A 12,236-nucleotide genomic window follows, 5' to 3' on the forward strand; every position below is an offset into this window, starting at 1 on the left:
TGAAGCTCCACGAGGTGTTTGCCAGTGGGCAAGGTCAGAAACTGCAGGAGACGAATTAGGCTGTTACTTCTCTAAGCACCTACATTGACAAGGATTTCTGTTCTTCTCTCTCCTTTAGAGGCGGGTGTTAACCTGCTCCTAGCAAAGCTGAAACTGCGTTCTTCCACGTTCTTCTCCCGCTTTCTCCTGAAAAAATGGAGGGGAAGGAAACTAGGGGAGAGTAGATGCAAAGAGAGGGAATGAGAACCAAAGCATAAAAAATGTTGAAGTAGGGAACTGAAGGGGACACGGAGCAGAGTGTGGGGAGCTCGGAACACTGCCCAGTGGTGCTCTGCCTGGAGAGGTGGCAAGGTGAGGGAACGGATGGTGCTGTGGTGGCCAAATTGGCTAGAACCAGGAAGAGGTTAGTGAGAAGATCCTGGTTATTGGTGAGGCCCAGGAAAGGGAAAATTTCCATTTAAAAAAGTGAGGGAGGAAGAGCAGCCAATGGGAGGATTTGAAGGAGCCAAAAGTGGGACTGCAGCCTAGCGTACCCAAAGGAAACATTCGCTGGGGTCTTCCTTCCATTTCTGAGAAGGTGTGAGTCAGGGGACAGCATGAGCTGCTCAGTTGCCACTGCTGGTCTCATACTCCAGAGAGCATTATTTTGAAACTGCAGATGACAGGCAATTTGGACAAGAGAAACGTGGCCTAAATAAAGCACAGGGTGTAAAACTAGGTGAGAAGACCTGCTACTTAGAAAACGTAGAGTGCAGAAAGTCGCTACGTAGTGAGGTAAGGTTCATCCCAAGTCCAGAGTTTTTCCAAGGTTTTTGTTAATGACTGATGATAAGTAATGGGTTTACTGTAATCAGAGATGAGACAAAGCTAGGAGGGATGGTGTGTGTGTACAGTTTGAAGAAAAGATTGCAATTCAGAATTATTTTGTTAAACTGGAGGAGAAAAGTGAAAAAAAATAAGATGCATTTCAGTGGGGACAAAGTGCCAGGTTTTATACTTTCACAGGATGTGAAAGATACAGTTATGTAACAGTTTGTGGGAGAAGGATCTGGCTGTAGTGAATCACAAGCTTATTCATCAACAACTTCATGCTGTTGCCTAAAAAAGCAATCACGCTGAGATATGTAGAAGAAAGAGTGTCTGATACGAAATAGCAACTGGAAGACCTCTGCTGGAACACGGTGTAGTTTTGGTGATGACACATTACAAGGAATGGAGGCTGTTGCAGAGGGTCTAGAGGAGCATACCTAAACTGCTGTCTTCTAGAAAATAATTTGTCTGAACAGAAAAAGAAGGTGGAGGAAAGACCTGGTAATTTTTCAGTACTGAAAGGCTTCTCTGAGGAGAAGTAGAATAATCTGTTCACCAAAGGTAGGGCATAAAGTAGAAGAGGCAATGGGAAAACTGCATTGGTGAAGATTTATTTTAAGGATTAGAAAAGAAAAACTTTGTTATAGTAAGGTTAAGATACTGAAGTATCTTGCTTAGGGAGATTGTGGCATCTCCAACCGGCGATCATCATGAACAGTGTTTTCAAAGATCTGCCAGGTACAATGCCAATGTAGCACTGCCTTGGTCACGGAGATCCGATATCTTAGATTTCTGCTGTCACACTTGGGTGATTTTGCTGAGCATCCATCTGACAGATCTTGCTGGGAGGATATGCAGAAGACAGAGCATTGATTGTTGTTGCTCTGTGTTCTTTCAGCACACTAGGAGAGGCTTGGGCTCAACTAAAGAAGAGTCTAGCTGATGAAGCAGAGGTTCATCTCAAATTTTCTTCTAAGGTAAATAGTTCTTCCTTTTGCAGAGATTTTTGCCCTGTAATTGGTGTGGATCTTCCTTTGGTGCTTGTTAGTGGGGAAAATACGCGTATGCATATGGTACAAATTTAGAAGAATTAAGAAGCTGGTGAACAAACTTTTTGAAACTCAGTCCATTCTTCCTGCCAAAATTGTAGTTTATTTAATCTACTTGATGAGTAAGTTAAAACACATCTAGCCTTGATTTTTCATAAAAAAGAAGGAAAACTGGTTCTAAAGGTTATTCACCTAGGGCTCAAAGTTCCAGCCTGTTCAAGAAAATTTATTTAGAGCTTGTACAGATTACTTTGGAAGAAGAATAAATAAAAAATATTATTTGGCTTCTCCACAATCTACCATGTCTGTCTGGAAGGAAGAGAACCAGGAGTCTGACTTCTTTGTATCGTTAGGCTTCCTGAAAAGTGCACTGGGAACTTACTTCATGTTATTTTTGGATCTTCTCTCAAGTGATGCCCAAGGAGATTTCTTGTACAAATTATGGTATTTATCTGTTTTTTTTTCCACTACATGTGATAGACTCTTGTGTCCTGTTGCATTGTGTTAACCTCTGTGGGTGATCAAGTTCAGTACAGTGACAGATGCCTCAGCACAACAGCCATGTTCTGGAGGAAAATTACAGCTCTGCGCTGTTCGTAAGCGATTATGCAGAGGTTACTCAGGCAACCAGCCACTGCCTTGGTAACCTGCTGCTCTGCTTCCAACTTCTACTTCAGGGCTGTAATTAGTGAACTACTTTTTGCTCCCCGTTGTCCTCTTGTATTGTTTTCCAAGAGGAAGAAATGTACCCTGGAGTGTTGTGTGCGTGCAGGCAGGCAGTGTATAAGGGCTCTTTCATTATTTTACTTTTCCTTAAACCTTGCACAGAAACTCCTGTGGCATCCTCTGAACTCTCCCCACTGTTCCCATAGCTGCTTTGGGAGTTCCTAGTTCTGGCTTTCTTGTATTAACAGAGTATGTTTTTAAACATACTGATTATTGCTATTACTTTCAAAGAAGTTATTCTTAGAAGTAGTAATTATATTTCTCGATGATAGTCAAACAAAACCAGTCAATGCTGGCACAAAGCAGTCAGTAGAGTGCAGAGCACACCCAGAATAGTCAAACATAAACACCAGCCATGAAGACAGTGAAGAAATTCTGTGACAGTCCTTCATGACACTGTTATGTTGGGGATCATGAACAGATTGGAGACGATGACAGCACTCTTGTGGCACTTGGAACATGAAATATTATTACACTACTAATGCCTGTACAGGCTGGCATGGCACCTGTATATACATGCATACAAGGAATCCTTCAAGAAGGCCGTCAATGACACTGAACCTCTTCTCCAGCTATCTGATTATTCCTCACTGAGCTCCAGGAGGTCAGTTCTGCTGGAAGAGAAGATGCACACATGTTGTACTAGTTGAAGTTCTGGTGGGCTGGCCTGGATGTAATAGTATGTTACCAGCCATTCTGGAAATTGTGCTGGTGGAGCGAAGTTAAAAATAAGTACTTGTGAAGTCTGAGAAATTTTCGAAATGTAGTCTCTGATAACTCAGCTGCGTAGTTTCTCCAGCATCTAATGCTTCTGTCTTTCTACTTAAGTCTCTGCCATTACCGGTACAGAGATACAGGGTCTCTGTCCTATACCTGATAACTTTTTTTAGCAAACTTCTTGAGATTTCAAGTCCTTTGTCACATCTCACTAATTCAGTGATAGGTAAGTGTCAGAGTTGTCTGTATACACTGGTGCTTTAAATCTCTCAATCTTAGGAAAGTAGTTTATGTTTCTTCCATCTGTTGCATGCATTTGAAAGTCTTCATAGAATCGTAGAATCACAGAATGGTTTGGGTTGGAAGGGACCTCAAAGATCATCTAGTTCCAACCCCCCTGCCATGGGCAGGGACACCCTCCACTACACCAGGTTGCCCAAAGCCTCATCCAACCTGGCCTGGAACACTTCCAGGGATGGGGCAGCCACAGCTTCTCTGGGCAACTTGTGCCAGTGCCTCACCACCCTCAGAGTGAAAAATTTCTTCCTTATATCTAATCTAAATCTGCCCTCTTTCAATTTAAAGCCATTGCCCCTTCTAGCAAGATCTTCTAGGAAAAAAATAAAAGAATAATAAATATGGCCCACTATAATGCAACATTTAAAAGCCTGGGTCATTCACATGTAAGTCTGTTTTGATAGGTTATGGTACCACTTGCAAGGTGGAAGTTAAAGCACAATAATGGTGCTAGAGGAAAGATGACTGCCTTACTGAGAAGTCTGCTTCTTTGATTCCCAGAACACAAAACTGGAGAAAGCAGTTGCCTTGTTTGCATTTCAAGCCTCCTGGTGATGCGTTTCCCATCTTTATGAGGATCTAAGAATTTCCTGTCTTATTATAAACTATGTGAAATGAACAAATACCTTCAGTTTCTATTAGACAAGTAGAACTACCAGTGAAATGTCCCCCTGTTTGATGTGTCCCTGGCCCTGGGGATTTTTATAAGGTTTTAACAGCAATGCCTACTTACGTCATGTGAATCAGGCTGCCACTTCTTCCACTGAGCATGATTGACTCCTGTTGGGTTGTTTACCCAAGTTAATCATTTATTGCTGGAGCAGTCTGAAGGGCGTTCAGACTGTTCAGCTATTTCAAACTCAGTTGGACACAGACATCTCTGTCAATTATAAGATACTGCATCTGGAGTTCACTGAAGCCATCCTGAACTTCTCTTTGTTCCAGTTCTTGTTTCATTGAGCATTGACTATGCTCCTGGCACAGCTGTTGGTTTGTTCCTCTGTTCTTGAGAGAGCTCATGCTACCGTGCTGGACCACACAGTTGTGAACAGGTCTTTATTAGCTTGCCTGGGGTCATCCTGATGAGACTGTCATAAAAATATTGTCCATAATTTTATAATCCACACCCCCCCCCCCCGCCCCCACAGTCAGAGCAGGACTATCACCCTCAGTGGATCAAGTCAGCTACATCTTTGTCTAGCAGAGTCTTGAATATCTCTAAGGACAGAGATTTTACAACTTCTCTGGTCAACCTCTTCCAGTGCCAAGCTACCATTCTGGCAATTTTTTTTTTTTTTTGAAAATTACATTCAACCTGAACCTCCCAAAGCTCAATTGTCTGTTGTGACATTGCCTGGCCCTACAAAAAAGAATTGGCTCTGTTACCTTTGCATCTGACCTTCAGATAGCTGTAGGCCGTATTAGATCACCATCGTGCCAGTCTTCATCTGCTTCATCTAAACAAGCAGAGCTTGTTTAGACTTGTTTAACCTCTCTAGGATGTGTGCTATAAGGCCTTGACAGTCTTTGTAGCCTCTCTGCACTAAAAGACTGTACTGAGCTTGAATGAAGTTTCCTTCTCCATTAAGATACCACTGAAGAAAGGCTAAAAATATTTGCTTTCAGGAACTATTTGATACTGCTCCACTGTGGGCCATGTTAGGTGATTACAGACACAACTCACCTGTGTTGATGGAGTCCAGCATCCCCACAGGAGGGACAATAGAAAAGAAGTTTTTATTTGCTTCTGGGAGGTGGAATATCTGTATCCCTTTAGAGCACATTTCCTAGATGTCAAAACTGTATTGGAAGACCAAAGAGCAATATGGTACAAACTCTATCAGAGTTGAGTATTACCAGAGCTGTCAAGTGCTGCTTGAAAGAGATAAGTCACATGTGCGGTCTTGATGGGTCTCCCTTGAGTTCATTTCAGTGGTTTCATGCTCTACTTAAGGAGTATCAACTAAATACTCAGGGTTCTCTTTAAGCTCCCTTATACATGACAGAAATAAATAAAATGTGCCCTTATTGGATCTCTTTCCAGTATACAAGAAATGCAGATGTGTCGCTGTGGTCCACTGACTCACCGTACTGCAGTCAGGGTTGGCAGCTTCAGTTTGTGTCCTTTGTGGGCTTTTTTAAGCAAGTTGCATCAGTTAGGCCAAAATCAGAGCCTGCAGTTTGATCTTATGTGTAAGAAGACAAATTTGATTTTATGGGGAGAAAGACAAGATTTCTGTCCTTTTGCTCCCTTCAGTAAATACTCCCTTAACAGAGCTGTCGTGCTTCACTCAGCTCTCTTGAGAAGTGTCGCTGTGTGAAATTGCCTTTGGCCGTGGTGAGTGTTTCGTTTCCTCTCTGTCCTGCGCTCTGCTCAGCAGCAGAGCCAGGAGTTACTGCCTGGCTCCTCATTATTGCCATTTCTTCCTTTGTTTTCATTACCAGCTTCAAAGCGAGGTAGAGAAACCCCTGCTCAACTTCAGAGAGAACTTTAAGAAAGACATGAAGAAGTGTGACCACCATATTGCAGACTTACGGAAGCATCTGGCCAGCCGCTACACAGCAGTTGAAAAGGTGGGGGCAGAGAACAAACTGGAGAGTTTATGAGATGCTGCTGGTTTGGACGGAAAAGCAGCTGTGAAAAGTTTCTGTTCTGCCGCAAAGAATCACAAAGGTTTCTGCTGAGCTCTTTCTGCTGTCGGTTAAGCTTTGCTGGGCCCCAGACAGTGTTTACTGCTTAGCTGAGGTTTGGGAAACCAGGGGCTGCAGGCAGGGCTTGCATGTTACTGGTGAACTGTCTTTTTGTTTCATCCTCCCCTTCCCAATTTGGGACAATATATTTCTAATACATTTGATGAAGGTATTCCTTGCTTGTGTGCATCTGGAAGTCACCTCTATGGATCTCAATATTTAAAAAACCTTGCCTTAAAATAGCAGCAGGGTCAGGCCGAAGGCTCACGTGGCTCCATATCCTCTCATGCGGTGGCCAAAAGTGGATGGCCAAGGAAGGCAGCCAAGCCTGCCATGGCAAATCGCAAACCATCTCCCAGTTTGTGTTTTCTGTGCCTCACAGCAAACATCCTCACCTGAAAAACCCAAACAGAAGCTGCACCCTAGTATCAGGGACTGTTTTAACATGAACACCCAGTAGGTAGCTGAGGTGGTGATTTAGGGAGAGTTATACCCACAAAAAGTGCCGTCTTATTAGCAGCTGGCAAGGAACAGGATACCCATGCCTCAGCTGCCAAGACACTTGTGCCAAATGGTATCCTCACTCAGTTTGCTCTTGGGTGTAAGTTGGAAAGGAAAGTATCAGGCTCAGTCAACCCAGAAGGGCTTTCATTAAAGATAAGAATGCACATGAGTAAGTTCCTACCCGGGGCCAGAATTGTTGCAGAATACACAAGGTAGGTATGTATGCAGGGAAGACATTTTTCTGCAAAACAGTAAGTTCTTCAGTCATATCTGCAAAGAAACACAGTCTTCAGTAGGGATGGTGAATGAATTAGAACAGCCTTGAGAAGAAGGAATAAAAAAAAAGAGAAAAGCCGTGTCTGCAGTGTGCCTGATGAAGCACACAGCTTCTCACTAGATTGCTTTCTTGCAGCTCCCTCTTGCGACTGCCGAGCCAAGCACAGGGTCTTTAAAACTGCAAATTGAAAAAATTCAAGTAATGCCTCAAGAACGTTGTAACTTGCAGGCTGATGTGACTGTAGAAAACTGTAAGGTGCTAACAAAATACAATCATCCAAATTTAATTCTAAACACTATCACTAGATAAAGAACAAATGTGACCTATTTTATAACAAGTCCATGCAAAACAATGGACTTTTGTCTACCCAAATACTTTTGGGTATTTAGGCAACCTCAGCAAATGATGTGACAGCATGCAGATGTGGTAATGATGTTTATTTGTTACTGCACTAATTTGTCTGTTTAAGTTCAGTAACAATACTGATAAATTGAGTTTAAAAGCCTGAAGAACTTCAAAGTGTTTAAATAATCAGTTGTAACTAGGTCTCAGGTTCTTGATTTCTACAGTACAAACTGCTGTTTTCAGGAACCTGGATTAGTTTTTCTGAAACCAGTCTAAAAGTTCCTATTGATAGAGTTTCTGTTAAGTGTATATTGAATACAGAAGGTGCTTAAGTAAATTTTGTAAGATACTTGAAATTCTTACAATGATTTAGATCCTAAGAAAAGCAAATGGAAGAGGTGTCTTGCGATGCTGGTTAAGACATTTGGAAGAAGCTTCAGCTCCTCTTTCTTCCGGAAATAGTGAGAAAGTTACTAAGAAACACGAAAGTCTGATGATGCCTTTTGTACTGTGCCTTTTTAAGAACCTATGAAGAGTTCAGATGCTTTTGTGATTTGCTGGTGACAGCTTCTATATGGTGGTAGGACACTTCTCTGAACACACATGGTGTCCTAAGAACTTGTATCCCAGTTGGGACCCAGTTTTACGCAGAGTCTCTTGGCTTCTTACTGACAAATGCTTGTGTGAAGGAGTCATAAATGGCTGAAAGCCGCTGGCAGCGCTTTTCCTCTTAAACATGTGACTCTTCTTTAATTACTCCAAGGCCCGGAAAGCCTTGACAGAGAGACAGAAGGATCTGGAAATGAAAACACAGCAGCTAGAGGTGAAGCTCAGCAACAAGACAGAAGAGGAGATTAAGAAGGCGAGACGGAAGTCCACGCAGGCGGGTGAGTACCGGTGCCTGTCGGCGGTCAGAGCCGAGCGCAGCCCCACGGACGGCACCAGCAAAGCGGGATGCAGCTGTCCATGCCCCGCTGGGTTTCTTGGTTTTTAACCTTGTAGCTACAAAGTCAAAGTGAACTGTGCTACAAACCTGTTCGGTGTTAAATCCTCTGAAGAAACAGGCCCAGTTTTTCCAAGTCAGATGTTACAAAATGATGAATTTGATAATTGGGATGAGAACAGTAAAAGGAGAGTGAATTGTCCTTTTGTTTAGGGAAAGTGTGCTGAGATAGTGGAATGTTTGTGAAACTTTCACAAAGTCAGATTCAGAGAAGCTCAGCTGAGGATGTTTCTTCCTTAAATCATAGTTTCTTCCTTGGTTCTTTCCTAAATCACAGTCACTCGCAACTATGTGGATGCCTGCTGTGCTTCCTGTTACTCTCTTTTTCCTTGAAAGTGAACTTTTTTTTTTCCCCCCACTGCTGCTCTGTGATTAAAATGAGTTCTGTTCAAGGGATACTGAGCATACAGTAGTGTGTGCTATACAGTACTGAGGACACAGTGACCTGTGTGACCTGTGCATGTTTTACAGAGGCTCAGACCACTTCTACAAGATCCATCAGGAACTGTCTGTCTGGAGATCTGCAAAGCTGATATGTACGACTCTCTTAGTATCATTGTGGAAAATGTTTTAACTAAGGTTTCCATGTTTCATTCATTCATAGGTCCATTCCTTGGCCAAGTGGTCCTTCATAGTTCCAAGGCTTTTAAAACTTCGGAATAGCTTGTCTGGGTTTTGAGGAGACTGTGAAGAGTCATTCGTATTGTGACCATGTGTATAGGCAACCATTTGAGGAGAAACAAAATCTATGTGTTAGCAACAGGAGGCTCTGTGAGAGATGCCCTTTATCTGTCTCCAAATTCACAGCCTCTCTGTGTTCTCTTGGGTCCTCAGAATTTGTTCCTGATAGATATTTATTGAACAAGCAAGGGAGAGCTGAAGAGCAGATGGGAGTAACCCAGAGTTTCATAGAATCATGTGAATCACAGAATGGTTTGGGTTGGAAGGGACCTCAAAGATCATTTAGTTCCAACCCCCCTGCCATGGGCAGAGACACCTTCCACACTACATCAAGGTACTCAAAGCCTCATCCAACCTGGCCTTGAACACTTCCAGGGATGGAGCAGCCACAACTTCTCTGGGCAACCTGTTTTTCACCAGAGTTTCACCACCATCATTCTTCCTCAGATCTGATCTAAATTTACCATCTTTCAGTTTAAAGCCATTGCCCATTGTCCTGTCACTACAGAACCTTATCAAAAGTTCCTCCCCAGCTTTCTTGTAGACCTCCTTTAGGCACTGGAGCCTTCTCCAGGCTGAACAGCCCCAACTCTCTCAGCCTGTCTTCATAGCAGAGGTGCTCCAGCCTTCTCATCTTTGTGGCCTCCTCTGGACCCGTTCTAACAGCTCCATGTTATTTTTATGTTCAGGGCCCCAGAGCTGAACACAGTACTCCAGGTGAGGTCTCATGAGAGCAGAGTAGAGGGGCAGAATCACTTCAACCTGCTGGCCACACTTCTTTTGATGCAGCCCAGGATACAGTTGGCTTTCTGGGCTGCCAGTGCACATTCCTGGGTCATATCGAGCTTCTCATCAACCAACACCCCCCAGTCTTTCTCTTCGGGACTGCTCTCAACCCATTCTTCAGCCAGCCTGTATTTGTGCTTGGGATTGCCCTGACCCATTTACAAGCCCTTGCACTTGGCTTTGTTAAACTTCATGAGGCTCGCAGAGGCTCGCCTCTCAAGTTTGGTGTGAGTCCCCAGTGCCATTGCCACCTTGTGCCACTGTTACAGTGTGTGGCAGGGGAGGACTTGCCCCATTTCTGCAGGTAATGCTGCCCAGCAGCCCAGCCGGAGTGCTTGCGATGCGCACAGGAGCAGCATGCTAGTTTTGAAGCATCTAGCTTTGAAGTGGGGCCTGCTACAAGTGGACAATAGGACTAGAGAGCTCTAGAACCAGAGCTCTTCTACAGTCCCATCAGTTACTGATACCTGGCGTTGCTTTCTACTCTCATGGATTGTTCATGTGTTTCATGGCTTTCACGTTGCTGGCCGTACAGTGGCTCAGATTCACTCGGGTGGGTGGAGGATAACCCCGAGTCAGGTAGCTCCTGAGGAGCCTCCTGGAGTGTGGGAGCCATTAGTTCAGACTTGTCATGTCAAACTAGCCATCCCCCATCTGGGTAGATAAGCTTATTGCTGAGCTTTGAGCCCTGAATCCTGGTTTCTTCCTAGAGTCTGGTTGCCACCCCAAGTTATGAGTCCATGAGAGACTTCCAGATGCGTTTACTTCTTTGACACTTGTTTGATCTGTGGACTCTTTTTCTTGAAGCTTGATTTGCCCCTGGTTTTTGCACCTAAAAGAAGAGGGTGAATTTGAGCCCTGGACCTAGGCATCAAACCGTTAGGGAAAGCTTAACTGAGCCTCATTTAAAGTAAAAGAGAGTTTACTAGTTGGAAAGCAATAATCCCTGAGACATGCCTTCCAGATTTTCCAGTCACCTTTCCCCTCTGTCAGAGCAGAGTCCTGCAAGAAAGAAACAGTTGAAACACTCACAGTTTGTTGTGTTACTGTCCTGAACATGGGAGGAAGCCAGAGCTTGACTGGAGTTGTGCATCTTCGAGGCTGGAGAATGCACGAGTGTGTTTAACCCAGCTGGCAGCTCAACCCCACACAGCTGCTTGCTCCCCCTGCCCCACCCCCGGGCTTTTGAGAAGAGAATTAAAGGGGAAAAGGGAAGGAAACTCATGGATTGAGATAAGAAAAATTTAATAATTGAAATAAAATAAAATAAAATAAAATAAAATAAAATAAAATAAAATAAAATAAAATAAAATAATGCTAATAATAATAATATATTATATTAAAATGATAATAATATCTAGAAACACATGATGCACAGCGTAATTGCTCACCACTTGCTGACCAATGCCTGTCCTGTCCCAGCAAGCAATCCCGAAACAGAGAAGTTCCAACACTGCAATCCAGAAGAGTGAGAGCCCTGGGGAGGGATCCAAAGAGAGGGAGCCCTCTGGGCAACCCTCATCTATATACTGGGCATGATGCTGCATGATATGGGATACTTCATTGGCCAATTGGTAGCAGCTGGGGTGACACCAGTAATGAATTAGATGGTATTTTGAAACAGCGGATTAACCCTAATTAGGTACGTAATTAGACAGACATTCACCCGCTGTGATGGGTCCCAGGGTCCGCCAGGGGCACTACGGCACAGACGTGCCACACGGGCACCGGCTCGGTCCGCGCCCTGTCGTTCGGCAGCACCGCGATACCGTCATCGGCGAAACGGCATCGCCGATCCTGATCCAGCGCCTGGGGACGGTACCGCACGGGCAAGCAGCACGTGCAGCAAATAAGGTGCTCTGCAATACAGCTTGGAAAACAACTCTGAAGGCAAATCAACCAAACGACATTCCAGCCAGTGACATGTAAGGCTGACCCAGCCTGGCTAGCGATCTCAGTCCCGAAACAGCAGTGCCAGAAGAGCAAGAGCCCCAAAGAGAAATCCAAAGAGATTTGAAGAGAGCGACATCCCCGGCCAGCCCTCGTCTACATACTGAGAATGACGTGGCATGAGGTAGAATATTCCATTGGCCAATTTGGGCCTCAATCCTGAGCCTAAAATCAAATCCTAAAGTAGGATGCTCTGGCTGTGTTCCCTCCCAGCTTGTTGTGCTCCTGCACACTGGGAAAGCATGGGAAGCTGAAAAGTCCTAGATGTCTCAGCAACAACTAAAATCATCAGTATGTTATGAACATTCTTCTCATACCAAATCCCATCCTAAATCCAAAACACAGCACCATTCCAGCTACTAAGAAGAAACTAACTCTGTCCCAGCCAAAACTGTGACAG

At 44.0% G+C, this 12,236-nt stretch overlaps 1 protein-coding gene across 2 annotated transcripts in view; it reads left to right on the forward strand.

Moving 5' to 3' along the window:
• The window catches only part of GAS7 (growth arrest specific 7), a 100,705-nt gene that overhangs the window by 84,540 nt on the left and 3,929 nt on the right, over positions 1-12,236 (forward strand). For both annotated transcript variants that reach the window (XM_086624120.1, XM_086624119.1), the window contains exons 9-11: positions 1,709-1,787; positions 6,045-6,173; positions 8,180-8,303. In XM_086624120.1, the coding sequence (XP_086480246.1) occupies positions 1,709-1,787; positions 6,045-6,173; positions 8,180-8,303 (332 nt within the window). The remainder of the gene's footprint in view (positions 1-1,708; positions 1,788-6,044; positions 6,174-8,179; positions 8,304-12,236) is intronic.

This window comes from Tauraco erythrolophus, chromosome 20 (assembly GCF_009769465.1).
Source record: "Tauraco erythrolophus isolate bTauEry1 chromosome 20, bTauEry1.pri, whole genome shotgun sequence".
In the NCBI taxonomy this organism is placed as follows: Eukaryota; Metazoa; Chordata; class Aves; order Musophagiformes; family Musophagidae; genus Tauraco; species Tauraco erythrolophus.